Raw genomic sequence first — 19,220 nt, forward strand, 5'->3', positions numbered from 1 at the left:
TATTTAATCAGGTAGGCTAGTTGAGAACAAGTTCTCATTTACAACTGCGACCTGGCCAAGATAAAGCAAACCAGTGCGACACAAACAACAACACAGAGTTACACATGGAATAAACAAACATACAGTCAATAACACAATAGAAAAAAGTATAAACAGTGTGTGCAAATAAGGTAAGATATGGGATGTAAGGCAATAAGTAGGCCATAGTGGCTAAATAATTACAATTTAGCAATTAAACACTCGATTGATAGATGTGGAAGTAGAGATACTCGGGTGCAAAGGAGCAAAATAAATAACAGCATGGGGATGAGGTAATTGGATGGGCTATTTACAAATGGGTTATGTACCGGTGCAGTGATCTGTGAGCTGCTCTGACATTGGTGCTTAAAGTTAGAGAGGTAGATATGAGTCTCCAACTTCAGTGATTTTGCAATTTGTTCCAGTCATTAGCAGCATAGAACTGGAAGAAAAGGCGACCAAAGAAGGAATTGGCTTTGGGGGTGACCAGTGAAATATACTTGCTGGAGTGTGTGCTACGGGTGGGTGCCGCTATACCTAGCAAAGACTTATAGATGACCTGGAGCCAGTGGGTTTGGTGACGAATATGAAGCGAGGGCCTGCCAACGAGAGCATACAGGTCGCAGTGGTGGGTAGTATATGGGGCTTTGGTGACAAAACGGATGGCACTGTGATAGACTGCGTTCAATTTGCTGTGTAGAAGGATATTTTGTAAATGACATCGTCGAAGTCAAGGATCGGTAGGATAGTCAGTTTTATGAGGGTATGTTTGGCAGCATATAAGTGAAGGATGCTTTGTAGGAAGCTGATTTTAGATTGAATTTTGGATTGGAGATGCTTAATGTGAGTCTGGAAGGAGAGTTTACAGTCTAACCAGACACCTAGGTATTTCTTAAATAAACCATGAGAGTTATGTAAAATGCACTATGAATTCATATCTTGAAATTGACACATTTTCACAAAATGTTGGAATGGAGTCAATGGAATGGTATCAAACACGTGTTGGATACCATTCCCCTCCTGTACTCCCTGTTTACCGACTACTGCGTGGCCAAGCACGACTCCAACACCATCATTAAGTTTGCTGATGACACAACAGTGGTAGGCCTGATCACCAACAACGATGAGACAGCCTATATGGAGGAGGTCGGAGACCTGGCAGTGTGGTGCCAGGACAACAACCTCTCCCTCAATGTGAGCAAGACAAAGGAGATTATTGTGAACTACAGGAATATCGACAGGGCGGTAGTGGTGCGTGTCAAGAGTTTCAAGTACCTTGGTGTCCACCATCGCCTTTTTTGCCTTTACCTCCATTATCTCACCTCACTTGCTCACATTGTATATACTTATTTTTCTACTGTATTATTGACTGTATGTTTTTTTTACTCCATGTGTAACTCTGTGTCGTTGTATGTGTCGAACTGCTTTGCTTTAACTTGGCCAGGTCGCAATTATAAATGAGAACTTGTTCTCAACTTGTCTACCTGGTTAAATAAAGGTGTAATAAAAAAAGAGCAACTCCTTGCTTAAAGTCACTGTAAACTGGTGGAATTGTAACAGGAGATTTATATTGTATTGGATTTAGCGATTGTACCGGTAATATAATACAACTGTTTTTTAATGAGAATAAAAGTTATTAAACCCTGAGATGAAAACATTCAGCACTGGTTTCAAAGACTCAGATAAGACCTTTTGCTGGACTGAAGTGCACTTTCAATCAGGACTTTAAAGTTACATTCCCAGTCACAAAAAAAGTAAACATTACTTTTCCCATCATACACCACGATGTGAGCGAACAAGTAATCAATGCGCCTGCTCAGAGCAGAGTTGGTGTGGCTGAAATATGGCTACAGTGCTACTTCAAGCGTTGGAGCGCGCTGAGATAGCGAAGCTACCAAAAGCTGTTCAAAATAAACTAGAAAAGTTATTTTCTGATCTGCAATATGAAATAGATTCCCTCAAGTCACACCAGGAGCAATTTAGAGTCGATAGCGGTAAGTTATATCCGAATAAGTCATTGTAATGATGTGTACAATTCCAGCTCGCTAGCTAAAGTTATCTAGGCTACGTAGCTAGCTAACGACAGAATCACAGATACATATGTCTCTTTGTTTTTTCACCGGATGTATACATTTGAAATATCCGCGTGGCGTTTCCACTCACTACCAAATATGGTAGTGAGAGGAAGCCCTGTTGCCTGCAGTGGGAGAAGATGGAACGAGATGGATATTGGCCGACATTGTGCTAATTTGCTCATTGATTAAACATTTGATCTCCATACAATGTTCTGTTCCTAAAACTATAATATGTTACGAACACAGTGGACTAAGTTTTTTGTAGACTTTTCTCTTTGCCAAAGTGTTTTTTAAAAATTGTGTTGTTTAGTAAGAGTAGTTTTTGTGCACTTGCACTATGGAGTAGGCGTTCCCTAACGGAAATATGCGCATGCGTGTTAGTAAGCGCCAATAGGATCTCGCTTGCTCTTGCTTGGCTCCGCCCGCCCCAGGCTTGTTCTTCCCACCATGACACATTTGTTCCCATTTGAAACGACGGGCAGTGGTCTATCTTGGTTTAGTTATAAAAAAAAAAAAAAGATGTTATCACAGATCGAACAATGAGGTTTAGTTAAACAAATATTTTATATTGTACGTTCGTTATCGCAGAACGTGGATGGCCTTTCCCAACTGTTTATCTCACAAGGCATAGTGATATGATGGATTAAAAAATCGTTAGCTAGCTAGGGTAGCTTGTCAACATTGTTAATCAGCCATGTCTAAATTGTTTAGCTTACTGGTTTATGTTGGCAACGTGGTGGATGACTAGTTCGTTTGTTAAGAACTTCTCTATACTCCCAGATAACTTTATTAAACTACTTTGATTTATCATTACGCCTTCGAGACAATAGCAGCAACGTTAACATGTGTTGTCACTCTTGTAGAACAACAGTTCTTTGAGAAAGTGCAACGTCTTGAACAGAGTCAGGAACAGTTTGTGACCCAGACTGAACAGCACCACAAACTCCGAGAGGAGTTCACCAAGATCGGTAAGTGGAACTAGCTTCTTGATCCACTCAAAGGCTCTTTACTTACCACTGCAGTACATGTACAGTATGTAAACCCGGTATGTGATCCTTTGCAATTTACTGACCATGACCCAAGTTTGACCTTGGGACAAGTACATCCCATCATTGGGGATGACGATCCACTATTTTATGAAATTGCATTTTTGTTTATAGATGAAGAACTCAAGAGTGTACTAGAAAAGAATAAAGAGTATGAAATCAACCAAGAGAAGTTGACATCTGAACAGGTGAGAGCCTCATGGTCTTGTCACCTCTTTAATGCTTTGTGTAGGGCTAGGTAATATATAACATTTATTCAAATTTGTTTTGCCCGATATTCCAAATAACTCTATCACATGAATCAACTTATACTTTTTGTTTTTTATAAGTGTTTATCTCCACATGTTCTTATGTATTTTTGGTCAAGTCTCCTAAGCTCCTTCTGTGCTGTGTGCACCTTCCATTTACACCAGAGATCTGAATGTAATGACGAGATGTGCATGCCTCCGCCCTAACAATGGGAGTCGTTGTTAAGGCGCCAAGCTTATATCCATAGAATAACATTGGGCTTATTTTGGTGAGAGTGAAACCTCTGTTAGTCTCTTTCTCACTGTTTGCACACACCCTGACCAAGACCCTGCCACTCACAACAACAAAGCTAAGAGAGAACTTCTTCCTCTCTGACAAGCATTTTCAACTTGCTATTTGCGGTTTGGTACAACAGAATTTGTCATATTGATACCGAAACACATTGAGACATTATTTTACTGTAATAGAGAATTTAAGCTTTCTAATGATACCCTTTGGAAATTAATGTTATTTTTCTGTCACGCATGGCATTGCGGCATTTCAACCAAAGACGACTAGCTGTCTAGTCTGTTTTTCTAAATGTGAAATAAGCATAAAACATAATTGTATAAGGAATTGGCAACTCGTTCTCATTCTTAGAAATAAGGTAGGCCACTTGATTTCAATATCTAAACAAAGTGGACAGGCTAGCATGCTGTTCAAACAGTTAGAGATGGACAGAAGGGTGTATTCATAACAATGAAACTTTTCTTCCTTGTTAGCTAGCAAATGTATCCATGTTGGCTAAACTTGAACTATAAAGATTAGCTGGCTACTCACTTGCACGTGGTCTTGTGCTTAAGGGATTGTTTGAGACCTGTGTTAATTTTCTATGTTTGCTGCAAGAAGTTAGTCATTATTACTGAATGTGCATTATTCATGGTTCTGGTTACATTTGCAACAAAGGGTATTTTCATAGACAGACTTGAAAGCCAGAAGAGTGATTATTGCAAAGAAAAGGCAGGCTGGACTATTTTCATAAAATAATTAATTATTACTCGGTCTTGTGGTTGTGGAAGGCATATATGGGGCGGCAGGTAGCCTAGTGGTTAGAGCGTTAGACCTGTAACCGAAAGGTTGCAAGATTGAATCCCAGAGCTGACAAGCTAAAAATCTGTTGTTCTACCCCTGAACAAGGCAGTTAACCCACTGTTCCTAGGCCGTCATTGAAAATAAGAATTTGTTCTTAAAACTGACTTGCCTAGTTAAATAAAGGTAAAAAAAAATATATTTTTTAAATGTATAATTTCAAAAGCCCTGAATTCATTAGATTTATTGCTGACTGTTTTGAAATGCTGTGTTTGACCTTTTAATTTTACAACAAAGCTTATTTAGAGAACATTAAAACCATTGATCATTTTTTAGGCCATATCACCCAGCCTTAGGTTCGTGTTGACACCTTTTTTGGGCTTGACATTGGCTTTAACATCTTTATTCTAGGCCCAGCTCTGTAAAGCCAAAAATGAACTGGAGGCAGAGAAGCGGGAGCTTGTGCGTACATTGGAGAGGAGATCCCAGGAAGTGGCCTATCTGAGTGGTATGGATGAATCTATGTGGAGAGATGCAAACACACAGACACACACTTGATCTAATGTCTATTGGATTTATTTTTTTAATCAGAGGACCTGCAGCGCCTCAATGACAAAGTGGCGGAAGTCAATGCCTCAAAGATGGGGCTGCAGCTCAAGTTGGATGAGCTTGAATCCTCAGAGGTCAACATCAAGGTGAGCCTATTTGAACGCTCTGTAGCTCGTGGCCACTTGAATAGGACCCACCTCTCAAGGAAGGTGGTGAAATGATCTTATACATGTATATATCATGTGTAATCCATGCTGTTGTGCCGGTTCCCTCAGTACCGTGAGAAGCGTATGGAGCAGGAAAAGGAGCTGTTGCGAGGCCAGACTGCCTGGCTGAACGCAGAGCTCAAGGCTAAAAGTGAGGAGCTGCTGGCTCTTTCACGCCAGAAGGGCAACCAGATCCTGGAGCTGAAGTGCAGCTTGGAGAACAAAGAGGATGAGGTAAGAACATGACAGTTTAAAATATATATATTTTTATAGCTGTACATTCTGGTTATCATATTCATCTATTGAGTATGGAGTCATTCACATATCAAAAACAAACTATTACCTGACTGGCTTCTCCCCCAGTACTCTGTCAACATTATAGTTGTCTTTTTTGTTGTTGTAGTTGAACAGAGTCCAGGACCAAGTGACCAGTTTGAAGACTTCAAATGAAGGCCTTCAGAAGCAGGCTGAAGACATAATCAACAAACTGAAAGAGGATAAGGAGCAGCAGGCTAGCATGGAGGAGAAGTTTAGAAACGAGCTGAATGCCAACATCAAGCTCTCCAACTTGTACAAGGTATGTAGAACAAGTCTTGGATTTGTTTTGGATTCCAGTGAATAGTCCATAGCTCCCTAATAATGGTGGTCATCATTGCTACCTTGATGTTTTTTTTGTAAGTAAGCTTTTGGAGAACATTTTAGTTAACAGGTGCATGCAACATTTTTGTGCTGGATGATGTGGAGCATTGAATACATTGTTTCTTTCCCAACACTGGCCAACAACCCTTTACCTTGATTTCCCAGGGAGCTGCTGCAGACTCTGAGTCCAAGAGTGAGGAATTGAGTGGGGCTGTAGAGGAGCTGCACAAGCTGCTGAAAGATGCTGGAGAGGGTGAGAGTGAGAGAGAAACCACACAGACACCATCTCAATGGTGAACCTTCAGACATGGGCACTTGGTTTGCTTGTCACAAGTAGGCTACCATTATCCTCTCCTTTCCTCTCTACAGCGAACAAGGCCCTAGAGGTGAGGTTGCAGGAGATGGATGACTGTCGGGACAATGAGGCTGCTGCGCTGAAGGAGAGGATCATCAATTTGGAAAAAGAACTGGAGAACGCCAACGAACTGCTGTCCGACACCAAGCTCAGAGGTCAGGTCTTAGACACAATCTTGCCTGATTCTACTGAACAATTGACTGGACTGTGAAATTGCTTCATTTTGGACGATGTCTCTCAGAATTAACCTCTTTACCAGTAAGTTTGATGTTATTTGAATGAGCATTCGATGGTTAATATAAACTGTCCACTGACTGAATTGTGTTAGGTTGATGTGGCTTCTTTGGTCACGCTCTGAAGACCTCAGTTTGAGATGGAGGATTAACTTTGACCCTGTACATGGTTGTGTGTGTCCAGGCTCTGCTGGTGCAGCCTCAGTGCTGTCAGAGGAAACGATTACCACCATGTCCCCGACCGCAGTCGCCGTTGCCAAGATCGTCAAACCTGGCATGAAGCTGACTGAGGTAACGCCACAGTTGCACTGCTTTGGTGACAGAGGACACTTCTATGTCACACATTTTCACGTCACATATTTACTTAACATTTACAGAATTAATCTGCAGAGATTTACTTTGCAAAGAAAACGGTTATATTAAAACACATTACGCTCATAGTACTGATGTTTGAGGGTGGGACTGTATAACTGTTGGAGCGACCTCTTCTCTCCAGTTGTACACAGCGTATGTGGAGACCCAGGAGGCACTGCAACTGGAGCGTGTGGAGAACAAGCGGGTGAATAAGTACTTGGATGACATAGTGCAGGAGGTGGAGGCTAAGGGTCCCATCCTCAAACGCCAGAGGGATGAGCATGAGCGTATGCAGAAATCTGTGGCCAGCCTTTCATCCAAGCTGGAACAGGCAGTTAAGGTGTGTGGGTTTTAGTTTGTGCATTTTATTATTGCCATACAGAGGACCAAGAGACTTTTGTTAGCCAAACATCTGAGGATATGTAAGGATAATTAGAAACAAATCCAGTGAACTCATGATAAATGCAATGGCTTGGGATGGTTTTGAACTGCACTAAACTGTATCATCCAGAATGTCTAGGGTAAGTGAAAATGATGTATTTGAGATGGTATTGATGAACTGCACTGCAATGCTATGTATTCTATTTTTTTGTCACCTGCACTAGTACAGTGAAATGCCTTTTCTTGCTTGCTCTTTCAAAATCAATAAACACAAGTAAAGTAGTATGAAAAATAAAAGTAATTAAAATACAGTGCCTGTCAAAAGTTTGGACACCTACTCATTCAAGGGTTTATCTTTATTTTTAGTATTTTCAACATTATAGAATAATAGTGAAGAAATAAACTATGAAATAGCACATGGAATCAAATAAATCTAAATATTAAATAAATCTAAATATTTTTTTGATTCTTCAAAGTAGCCACTCTTTGCCTTGATGACAGCTTTGCACACTTGGCATTCTCTCAACCAGCTTCACCTGGAATGCTTTTCCAACCGTGTTGAAGGACTTCACACATGCTGAGCACTTGATGGCTGCTTTTCCTTCACTCTGCGGTCCAACTCATCCCAAACAATCTTGATTGGGTTGAGGTCAGGTGATTGTGGAGGCCAGGTCATCTGATGCAGCACTCCATCACTCTGCTTCTTGGTCAAATAGCCCTTACACAGCCTGTAGGTGTGTTTTGGGTCATTGTCCTCTTAAAACACGAATACCAACCAAGGCTAAGCGCAAACCAGATGGTATGACATGTCGCTGCAGAATGCTGTGGTAGCCATGCTGGTTGTGTTCCTTGAATTCTAAATTAATCACTGACAGTATCACCAGCAAAGCACCATCACGCTTCCTCCATGCTTTACGGTGGGAACCATACATGTGGAGATCATCCGTTCACTTACTCTGCGTCTCACGACGACATGGGGATTGGAGCCAAAAATCTCAAATTTGGAATCAGCAGACCAAAAGGCAGATTTGCACCAGTCCATTGCTCGTGTTTCTTGACCCAAGCAATTGTCTTCTTATTGGTGTCCTTAAGTAGTTCGAACCCTGGTTCGACTCCAGGCTATATCACTACTGGCCATGATTGGGAGTCCCATAGGGCGGCGCACAATTGGCCCAGCGTCATCTGGGTTTGGCCAGTGTAGGCCGTCATTGTGAATAAGAATTTGTTCTTAACTGACTTGCATAGTTAAATAAAAAAAAGTTGTAATTTCTTTGCAGCATTTAGACCATGAATGCCCGATTCACACAGTCTCTTCTGAACAGTTGATGTTACTTGAACTCTGTGAAGCATTTATTTGGGCTGCAATATTTGAGGCTGGTAACTCTAAATAACTTCTGCTGAAGAGGATAACTCTGGGTCTTCCTTTCCTCTGGTGGACCTCATGAGATCCAATTTCATCATAGCACTTGAAACGTTCAAAGTTCTTCATTTTCCGTATTGACTTAATGTCTTAAAGTACTGATGGGCTGTCATTTTTCTTTGCTTACTACCTCATGAAGCTGGTTGAGAGGTTGCCAAAAGTGTGCAAAGCTGTCAACAAGGCAAAGGGTGGCTACTTTGTTGAAATATATAAAGTAATACACTTTTTTTGGTTACTACATAATTCCATATGTTATTTCATAGTTTTGATGTATTCACTATTATTCTGCAATGTAGAAAAAATTCAACATTTTAAGAAAAAGCCTTGAATAAGTAGGTGTGTCCAACCTTTTGACTGTTACTGTATATAAAGTAGAGGTCGACCGATTAATCGGAATGGGCGATTTCAAGTTTTCATAACAATCGGAAATCAGTTTATTTTTTTATTTTTTTACACTTCAATAAATATTAAATAAACTAGGCAAGTCAGTTAAGAACACATTTTTATTTTCGATGACTGCCTAGGAACGGTGGGTTAACTGCTTCGTTCAGGGGCAGAGTGACAGATCCCACGAGCTGACAAGGTGAAAATCTATCTTGCAACCTTACAGTTAACTAGTCCAACGCAATAACGAACCTGCCTCTCTCTCGTTGTACTCCACAAGGAGACTGCCTGTTACGCGAATGCAGAAGGCCGAGGTAAGTTGCTAGCTAATTAAACGTTTCATAAAAAACAATCAATCAATCATAATCACTAGTTAACTACACATGGTTGTTGATATTACTCAATATTATCAAGCATGTCCTGCGTTGCATATAATCTGACTGAGCGGTGGTAGGCAGAAGCAGGCGTGTAAACATTTATTCAAACAGCACTTTCGGGCGTTTTGCCAGCAGCTCTTCGTTGTGCATCAAGCATTGCGCTGTTTATGACTTCAAGCCCATCAACACCCGAGATGAGGCTTGGTGTAACCAAAGTAAAATGGCAAGCTAGTTAGCGCACGCTAATAGTGTTTCAAACATCACTCGCCCTGAGCCTTGGGGTGGTTGTTCCCCTTGCTCTGCATGGGTTACGCTGCTTCGATGGTGGCTGTTGTCGTTATGTTCCTGGTTCGAGCCCAGGGAGGAGCGAGGAGAGGGCCGGAAGCTTTACTGTAACACTGGCAATACTAAAGTGCCTATAAGAACATCCCAATAGTCAAAGGTATATGAAATACAAATGTTATAGAGAGAAATAGTCCTATAATAACTACATTTACATTTACATTTAAGTCATTTAGCAGACGCTCTTATCCAGAGCGACTTACAAATTGGTGCATTCACCTTATGACATCCAGTGGAACAGTCACTTTACAATAGTGCACCTAAATCTTAAAGGGGGGGGTGAGAGGGAATACTTATCCTATCCTAGGTATTCCTTAAAGAGGTGGGGTTTCAGGTGTCTCCGGAAGGTGGTGATTGACTCCGCTGTCCTGGCGTCGTGAGGGAGTTTGTTCCACCATTGGGGGGCCAGAGCAGCGAACAGTTTTGACTGGGCTGGGCTGAGCGAGAACTGTACTTCCTCAGTGGTAGGGAGGCGAGCAGGCCAGAGGTGGATGAACGCAGTGCCCTTGTTTGGGTGTAGGGCCTGATCAGAGCCTGGAGGTACTGAGGTGCCGTTCCCCTCACAACTCCGTAGGCAAGCACCATGGTCTTGTAGCGGATGCGAGCTTCAACTGGAAGCCAGTGGAGAGAACAGAGGATGTTGTTTCAATATATATACATAATTCCCCTACCTCATGATCGCATCTAGTTTAAGTGCACCTTAAAACTTCTTACCTGGGAATATTGAAGACTCATGTTAAAAGGAACCACCAGCTTTCAAATGTTCTCATGTTCTGAGCAAGGAACTGAAACGTTAGCTTTCTTACATGGCACATATTGCACTTTTACTTTCTTCTCCAACACTGTTTTTGCATTATTTAAATGAAATTGAACACTTTTCATTATTTATTTGAGGCTAATATTATTCTGACATTTCACATTCTTAAAATAAAGTGGTGATCTTAACTGACCTAAAACAGGGAATTTTTAATCAGATTAAATGTCAGGAATTGTGAAACTGAGTTTAAATGTATTTGGCTAAGGTGTTTGTAAACCTTCAACTCTATGTATAGCTGTAAGGTATCGGGATATATGATAAACGGAGTAGCAGCAGCGTATATGATTGTGTGTGCATGAGCAAATCAAGTGGGTGTAGAATATGCATATAAATGGAATGGTCAATGCAGATAGTGTATGTGGACATTTTATTAGCTATTTAGTAGTCTTATGGCTTGGGGATGGAAGCTCTTCAAGAGCCTGTTGGTGTCAAAGTTGGTGCTCCGGTACCGCTTGCCTTGGTTGGTATTCATGAACTGCACTGCACTTGCCTATGATGTGCACTTATAGTGTGGCAGAACCCATTCAGTGGAATTATAACTAGTTACTGTGTTTCAGGAGGTTCACCGTCTGCAGAAGGTGACTGACGAGGCCAACAAGCGCTCTTCTGTCCTGGAGAGAGACAACCAGAGGTCTGATGTGCAGCTTGCAGACATGGGGCAGCAGGTATGGCCCAAACAGAACCTCCTGTCTTATAACCTTGCAAACCTCACTATTGTCGTAGAATTAGGTGTGGAAAATCAATAAATGTCGATCAAAAAGTGATGGTTTCAAGAATACAGGTTTGGGACATACCCTTTTCACCCCCCCCCCCCCACCAGATCCGTGTCCTACTCATTGAGTTGGAGGAGGCGCGTGGTAACCATGTAGCCCATGACGAGGAGGTGAGCTCTGCTGACATCAGCAGCACGTCAGAGGTCATCACGCAGCACCTGGTGACGTTTCGTGGGGTGGAGGAGCTCCAGCAGCAGAACCAGCGCCTCCTGGTGGCCCTCCGAGAGCTCAGCGAGGCACAGGAGAGGGAGGAGGAAGAGACCACTGGCACCAAGTGTGATATACTTAATTGTCCATATTTTTTGCAGATCATTTATGTTTTGCTTTCAACCCAAGCCCCCAAGATAAGTGTCCGACTGTCCTTTTCTCCATCCAGAAACAACCAACTAGACTAGATATATTTGTGGATCTGACATTGTTGGATTGGCATAAGCAATATGATATGTGTCAGTAAAATGTTTGTCTGTGGATAAGTGAAGGTCATTCCAACCCCCCCCCCCCCCCCCCCCCACACACACAGGTGCAGTGAGCTGGAGCGCAGTCTGGAGAAGGCCCAGGCAGAGCTGGAGGCTCTGCGAGAGCAGCGGAGCCACCAGATGCAGCTGGCTGAGTCCATCGTTAGGCAGAGAGATATGTACAGAGTGCTGCTGGCCCAGGCCACCGGAGTCAGCTTCCCTCAGCAAGGTCGGGTTCAGATTAATTCACAAACATTTCAGTCTTCAGGGCCTGATGAGGCTAGTGTAGCAGAAATGTACAGTGCCTTGCGAAAGTATTCGGCCCCCTTGAACTTTGCGACCTTTTGCCACATTTCAGGCTTCAAACATAAAGATATAAAACTGTATTTTTTTGTGAAGAATCAACAACAAGGAGGAATGGGAAAAATGGGAAAAAATGGGAAAAACTGAGACAAATACCCCAAGCGACTTACAGCTGTAATCGCAGCAAAAGGTGGCGCTACAAAGTATTAACTTAAGGGGGCTGAATAATTTTGCACGCTCAATTTTTCAGTTTTTGGTTTGTTAAAAAAGTTTGAAATATCCAATAAATGTTGTTCCACTTCATGATTGTGTCCCACTTGTTGTTGATTCTTCACAAAAAATACAGTTTTATATCTTTATGTTTGAAGCCTGAAATGTGGCAAAAGGTCGCAAAGTTCAAGGGGGCCGAACACTTTCGCAAGGCACTGTATATGTGGGTGCATGAATAAAGTACTGGAGCAGCATATACTGTGTGCAGGCTTTTGGTTCTTCAATAACTCATTTTTGTCCCAGCCCCAGTGGATAACTTTGGGATGTGTATATATTATTTACATATTGACCTCTTGTCTCAGGTGCAGCAGCTGCTGAGGAGTTCTCTAGCACCCCCCGCCGCTCCCCTGCCGCCACCCCCACCACACCCACTGGAATCATTACTATGGCAACCGAGTCAACCGAGGTGGTAGAGGCCAAGGCAGCCCTCCGACAGGTGAACTCCCACAATCTTCTGCGCTGTTTTACACGTTTTCTTAGTCAGTCACTAGAGGGCAGTATACACCTACTAACTACAGGAATTCTGTGGCAGTCTAACATTTAACATTGAGAATGGAAGTCTGCATATCGGTGTACATGTATATGCAGCATTGCTTGATACATCAAACATTATATGTCCTTTTTGTTCCACCAAACCTCCATGTTATGGTTGATCACAAACAATATCCTTCAATTAGTTTTATACAAAATGGTTACATTACTCTTATCCAAAGGAACATTTTGTTTGGTATGTTTTTTAGTTGCAGGAAGTGTTCTCTTCCTATAAGAGGGAGAGGTCTGAGAGTGACAAGGCCCTGATGGAGCAGAGTGAGAAGCTACAGAAGCAGGTGTCTGACCAGAGATTCCAGAATGCCAAGATATCCACCCAGCTGGAGTTTACTTCCAAGAGGTAAGAGAATTGCACATCACTTTCAGGTCACTATTCAACACAATGGCACATGATTAGGGTTGTAAAATTCTGTGAACTTTGCCCAAATTCCCTGTTTTTTTTAAATCCTTGGAATTTGTGGGTAAGTTACACTTACCAAAGTGTTTTGGACATTTTGTCTTTCTCAATGTGGGAACAAGAAGTTATTTCAGATTTCTTTTGCAAAGTTCGCTTGATAACTTACTGATCCTCCCTGGTGACGTGCCCCCCCAGGTATGAGATGCTTCAGGATAATGTTAAGGGCTACAGGAAGGAGATTGCCTCTCTGATGGAGAAGGGACAGAAGATGGCTGCTGCAGCCCAGAAGTGTGAGCAGACTGTTCACACCATGACCCAGGACCTGAGGGTTGTCCAGGAGAAACTAAACATGGCAGAGGTGTGTGTACCTCATGTCTGTGTGTTCCAAGTATTTTGTTAATTGTATTAGAAAAAAAGACAATACTTGGTCTCACACTCGTAATGTGTGTTTTAGTGGTCTTTCTATACATGTATTACATCTAGTTTCTAAGCCACAGTTGAGCTGAATGTTTTCCTCCTCCAGGGTCGTGCTGAGAGCCTCAGGAAGGAGAGAGAGATGCTGAAGCTAGTGGAGTCCAGACTGACCCAGGAGAAGGAGACCATGCAGACCCAACAACGAGGACAGAACATGCTGCTCACCAATCTCAAGACCATAGAGGTACCTACAGACACACACACACCAATCTCAAAACAATTGATACATCGCACACTAACCACTCATAAATTGGTTGAGGCACTGTTGTCTCTGCATTCGTATCATGTTTTAACTGTTCTCCCTGTGTGCTCATTCAGGCCACGTTGGAGCGCTCCGAGACAGACACCAGGCAGCGTCTGAACACCCAGATAGAGAAGCAGGAGAGGGAGATCGGCCAGCTGCAGAAGAGACTGGAGCACGAGGTGGAGCAACGCCACCTGCTGAGCAGAAACCAAGATGTAAGTCCAACCAACAATCATCCCAAGTCCAACTACAACCTCCCCCCTTCTACCTGGATTCTATCCCTCTTTCTCCTTTAATATAACACTTAGACTTTTTTCCCCAAGACTTGCTTCAAAAAGGCAGAATTCAAGCATTTTGTCACATACCATAAACAAAATCAACCCTTCCTCGCCTTTCCCCATCCAGTTGCAGCTGATGGATACCAAGAGGCAGCTGGAGGCCCAGACGGCCCTGCTCCAGAAGACCAGGGATCAGCTGAGTGCTGCCCAGCTGGAGGTGAGCTCTCTCAGGCTGCAGCAGGGCAGTGGAGAGGGTGGTCGTCTGTCCCTGAGCTCCCCGCCCACTCCCATGGGCATCAGAGGTAAGAGTACATACACCGTACAGAATCACATCACGTTGACTGCCTTCTGAGACATCATAGAATGTTTTGGAACCACCCATTGAAGTTCTTGTAGCCTGAATGTTGGAATGGCTCGAATGTGGATAGTACTCAGAATTTTCTTCAATACAGCCACTTACACAATTACTATTTTTAAGAGGGTTTAAATCCCAGTTTGCTATCCTGTCTTTAAATAGCCTCTGATATTTTTCAAATTTCCCAGCTAAATGTCAGACTTGCAGTCATGTCAGAAGCTAGCTTATTCATCACTTATCAACAACAGCTGCACATTCCAATTAAACATGTTTTGAAGTTCACTTTCCTTGCTTTGTCTAACACTCATGAATCTATCAAATAAGTAGGGGGATGCACAATATATCGGTGAACTTTTCGGAATCGGATGATATTAGCTAAAAATGCTAGATTTCAAGACGATCAGTGGTCCTTGGGTTAAAATACAGTCAATCAACAAAACAGCGGTCACATCATTGGTGCACAATGATGTCACTACTTGTTGTCTTCAAATCGGTTTCTTTCATTCAATACGTCCTGCGAATTGACCCATCAGATTTGGTTGTGTTACAAACAAACCAGTTGTTTGCAATGAAACCAAACATGACTGGAAAAGTTACGTTCTGTGTGTGTATTTACCTCGAATGTGTCATCAAATGGAATGATACGGAATTCACGACACAAGCGGTACACAAAATGTTTTGTGTTAGGCTATAAAAATGGATTTTATCAAACAAAAGACCATTCATTGTGTGACAATGAGCATTGGGATTGCAAACAGAGGAAGATCGTCAAAGGTACTATTTATTTTGTTGCAGTTTGTGAATTTTTTTATGCCTGTGCTGGTTGAAGTAGTTGTTTTTTATGGGTTTCTATCCTCAGATAATCGTTTTCTTTCGCCGTAAATCCTTTTAAAAATCTGACAACGCAGTTGGATTAGCAAGATTCTAGGCTTTCGAAACATGTGAGACACTTGTATTTTTATGAATTTTTAATATGACTATTTATGTTGCCATCACCGTATGTTGTCGAATTTCATCCTGCTACCGGGTTACGTGTGCAGAGAGGTTAAGTAGAAATTCTTATTTTCAATGATGGCCTAGGAATAGTGGGTTAACTGCCTTGTTCAGTGGCAGAACTCCAGATTTTTACCTTGTCAGCTCGGGGTTTCGAGCTTGCAACCTTTAGGTTACAGGCCCAACAATCTAACCACTAGGCTACCTGCCGCCCCCAGTGCAATTCTAAAGTATAATACATCCGCTGTGATTTCAACAGATTTTTGTTATTTTTGTTGATTTTTATATAACATTCCAACCTCGTTTAGCATGATCTGTTCAATTATGTCATAATTCTACTATTTCTATTCATTTGCATCACTGTCAATGACACTTTTATTTTGAAGGCTAACTGCAAAATCCCCTGTTGTGGCTAATCCCTATTGTGGCTAGCTTCACATAGAGGAGTCGGACCACCATTAATCAAATAAGAACTGTCTTATAAATTAGGGTTATTTTAAATGACACCTAGCTAGGATAGCTACTGAAACAGATTGTCGTTTATGGGGAAGAACATTGTTTGCATCCATGAGCAAGCTAGCTTTTTTTTAATGACCAGCACTGTAGGCGCGTGAGACAACATCATAGCATACATATCGATGAATCGTTGTGACTTTTGAAATACGAGTGATTTGTGTAATAACTACGTAAAACATTAATGAATGCGTTAAATTGTGACGTGCCGTCATATTCAGGTCCTGATTAGTAAACAAGGTCTTTTTTTGACATGCAAAGACCCAAACGGCATTCCATAGAAATCCTGGTTGAGAATGAAACGACTGAACAATTGAATAACGAAACAACAAGTGAAAGAAATAGGATTTGATTATGTTTTACTGGTAATGGGGACGTGTGTGTGTGTGTGTGTGTGTGTGTGTGTGTGTGTGTGTGTGTGTGTGTGTGTGTGTAACCTTTTATTTAACTAGGCAAGGCATTTTAAGAACAAATTCTTATTTACAATGACTACCTACCCCGGCCAAACCGGGACGACGCTGGGCCAATTGTGCGCCGTCTTATAGGACTCCCAATCTGTCGGATGTGATACAGCCTGGATTCGAACCAGGGACTGTAGTGATGCCTCTTGCACTGAGATGCAGTGCCTTGGACCGCTGCCTGTGTGTGTGTAACCTATTTAACTGTAATATCATTATTTTAAAAGGCAGCTAAAATTAAATATTGAGTATCGGGTTTTTTTGGCAAGGAATGTATCATATTGGCCAAAAATTTAATTTCGGTGCCTCACTACAAATAAGTTGTGGGTCAGAGTGCAGTTATTTAGTTTCCTAGCAGAAACGTTTGTTAGCATGTTTGCTTATTAAAGCTGTGGGATTCCTAGTTTTCCATGTAGCTATAGGTCAAGTCTCTACAGCTATGCTGTCATTAGTTTTTCTTATGACATTTTATAGGAAATGTAGTAAAACAGGCTAAATAAAACCCTGAAACAATGTGTTCTGGAGATGCACCATTAGCAGAGTTATTGATATTTTATTAAGGTTCTCGTTCTATGCTGCCCATGCTAGCTGTGCTCTGTCTGTGACACTTACCTCTCCTCACCTCATCTTCTCATCTTTCCCCCTCACTTAACTCCCTGCCCCTCAAGGTTTCCAGGTTTCAGAAGGGGACTCTGAGGATCTGCATGGCCGCCTGAAGCAGGCAGAAACACGGGCAGAGGAGCTGACAGAGCAGCTGAGGACAGCCACCTCCAGCATGGAGCTGTACAGAGCCATGGCCCAGAGCCTAGAGGAGTCCCTGGACAAGGAGATGCAGGTCAGGACTCCACCCTGGCCCCTAAGTCCTTAGTAGGATACTACCCTGGCCCCTAAGCCCTTAGTAGGATACTACCCTGGCCCCTAAGTAGGATACTCATGGATACCATTGTACTGTATGCTAGCATACCAGTAGACTTCCAGTTATTGCGCTAATGCTTGTTAGTATTGGCTCACGAAACTTTGACTTCTTCATAATGTATGCAGAGCTGTAAAAAAAAAACAAAAAAAAAACATGACCTTCCAACTTTAGTTTTCAAACCATATCCCTCATACCCTTATTCAGACCCATATCATAAACTGTACAGTCCTAAATCCCTCTGGCACTCTCTCCCTCGTTTCTCTAGGTGACAGAGCAGGCTCGGTCTGCCATTGAGGAGCGTGTGAAGGAAGCCCAGGAGCAGCACCGTCAGTTGGAGAAAAAGCTCCTGGAGGCAGAGAAGGAGAAGCAGGGCCTGCAGGAGGAGAAGATGAAAGCCCTGGCCTCCGTGGAGCAGCAGGTATGATGCAGAGAGGACCATTGCTAAACATCTATTCCCTTACAGTGCTTTATGACTATTAAGGAAACATTTCCACACTGTATAGCTCAAATGGTAGCTGATGCGTTCTGTATTATTTAACCACCTCCAGTGCGCACGTAAGTGCTGGGTTCACACAATGCCGGGGTCCCCATTGTTCCACACATTTAATATTTAAATTCCTGTTTTCCTTATCCCTGTGTGTGTCAGGTGGCTGTGCTGAGGAGGAGTCTGAGCAGTGTGCAGGCGGACCACCAGGAGGCTCTACAGATGGCGGCGGTGGCAGCAGCCCAGGAACAGCAGGCCATGCTGGACAGCCAGGAGCAGGTGAGAGGGATAAGTGGGCTGTGGCTAATTGGCCCTTATCTTGTTGCAGTGGTGTCCCAACTTTTCATATGGCATATCTGACAAAGCTATTTGCTACCTTGTTTTCCGCATGCTTGGTATAGAGCATTACGTAGCTTGATTGTCGCTAACCATGTAAACTGTGATACTGGTTCATACATCCATATAAACTACATTATGTATTGCATTCCAGCTAGAAGGTCAGCTAAAGCGGGTCTATAATGCTGGTCTTCTCCCCCCTCCCAGGCCAAGCTGGCGTCAGAGGCACAAGATAAGTATGAGCGTGAGATGATGCTCCACGCTGCAGACGTGGAGTCCCTCCAGGCAGCCAAGGCCCAGGCCCTGCAGGCAGCCATGCTCAGACAGCAGCTGGAGGAGAGGGCCCAGAGAGCCTCTGCTCAGCTACTGGAGGCCAGAGTCTCCTGGGAGGAACAGGAGAGGATCCTCAAGGTATGTATTTGCAGTTGATTGATTGCAATCAAAGGAGATGCTTATATTATGAATAATATATATGGTGTTGGTGGCAAATGGTTAGAAGTGTAGATGGTGATAGTGTAAAATATATTTTTATACTTGTTGGAAGCTAGAGATTGTAAACTGCCAGTCACTTTTGCAAGGGTTGTACAGTTTACATAGTTGGTGTGCACCACAAGGCTGTAATGTGCATGAACTCTCTCTGTTAGGAGGAGATGTCTAAGGTGGTGTTTCGTTCTGAAGAGCTGCAGAGGCAGAACAGCCTCCTCCATGAACAGATTCAGACCATGAGCTGCAAGATGGCCGCCACCCTGCAGCGCCAGGCCAATGAGAGCCCTCTGAACATCTCCCTCACGGAGGAAGGCAAGTCTCAGGACCAGGTCCTTGAGATACTCAGGTAATGCCCCCCCCCCACATGCAATTACTTCACTCCTACAACACCCTTTTTTTCTCATCATAGCCTCTGTCCCCTCC

At 42.7% G+C, this 19,220-nt stretch overlaps 1 protein-coding gene across 10 annotated transcripts in view; it reads left to right on the forward strand.

Moving 5' to 3' along the window:
• Positions 1-1,845: 1,845 nt before the first annotated feature.
• Positions 1,846-19,220, forward strand: part of LOC123996805 (nucleoprotein TPR-like) — a 36,617-nt gene continuing 19,242 nt past the window's right edge. For all 10 annotated transcript variants that reach the window (XM_046300513.1, XM_046300516.1, XM_046300519.1 and 7 more), the window contains exons 1-25: positions 1,846-2,012; positions 2,957-3,061; positions 3,254-3,327; positions 4,868-4,964; positions 5,048-5,151; positions 5,281-5,445; positions 5,615-5,788; positions 6,016-6,103; positions 6,220-6,360; positions 6,623-6,729; positions 6,935-7,132; positions 11,071-11,178; positions 11,334-11,560; positions 11,807-11,970; positions 12,617-12,750; positions 13,055-13,203; positions 13,456-13,618; positions 13,784-13,918; positions 14,053-14,193; positions 14,384-14,558; positions 17,244-17,410; positions 17,757-17,909; positions 18,138-18,254; positions 18,519-18,722; positions 18,956-19,143. In XM_046300513.1, the coding sequence (XP_046156469.1) occupies positions 1,862-2,012; positions 2,957-3,061; positions 3,254-3,327; positions 4,868-4,964; positions 5,048-5,151; positions 5,281-5,445; positions 5,615-5,788; positions 6,016-6,103; positions 6,220-6,360; positions 6,623-6,729; positions 6,935-7,132; positions 11,071-11,178; positions 11,334-11,560; positions 11,807-11,970; positions 12,617-12,750; positions 13,055-13,203; positions 13,456-13,618; positions 13,784-13,918; positions 14,053-14,193; positions 14,384-14,558; positions 17,244-17,410; positions 17,757-17,909; positions 18,138-18,254; positions 18,519-18,722; positions 18,956-19,143 (3,629 nt within the window). In that variant the 5' untranslated portion in view covers positions 1,846-1,861. The remainder of the gene's footprint in view (positions 2,013-2,956; positions 3,062-3,253; positions 3,328-4,867; positions 4,965-5,047; positions 5,152-5,280; positions 5,446-5,614; positions 5,789-6,015; positions 6,104-6,219; positions 6,361-6,622; positions 6,730-6,934; positions 7,133-11,070; positions 11,179-11,333; positions 11,561-11,806; positions 11,971-12,616; positions 12,751-13,054; positions 13,204-13,455; positions 13,619-13,783; positions 13,919-14,052; positions 14,194-14,383; positions 14,559-17,243; positions 17,411-17,756; positions 17,910-18,137; positions 18,255-18,518; positions 18,723-18,955; positions 19,144-19,220) is intronic.

Source organism: Oncorhynchus gorbuscha, linkage group LG15 (genome assembly GCF_021184085.1).
Source record: "Oncorhynchus gorbuscha isolate QuinsamMale2020 ecotype Even-year linkage group LG15, OgorEven_v1.0, whole genome shotgun sequence".
Lineage (NCBI taxonomy): Eukaryota > Metazoa > Chordata > Actinopteri > Salmoniformes > Salmonidae > Oncorhynchus > Oncorhynchus gorbuscha.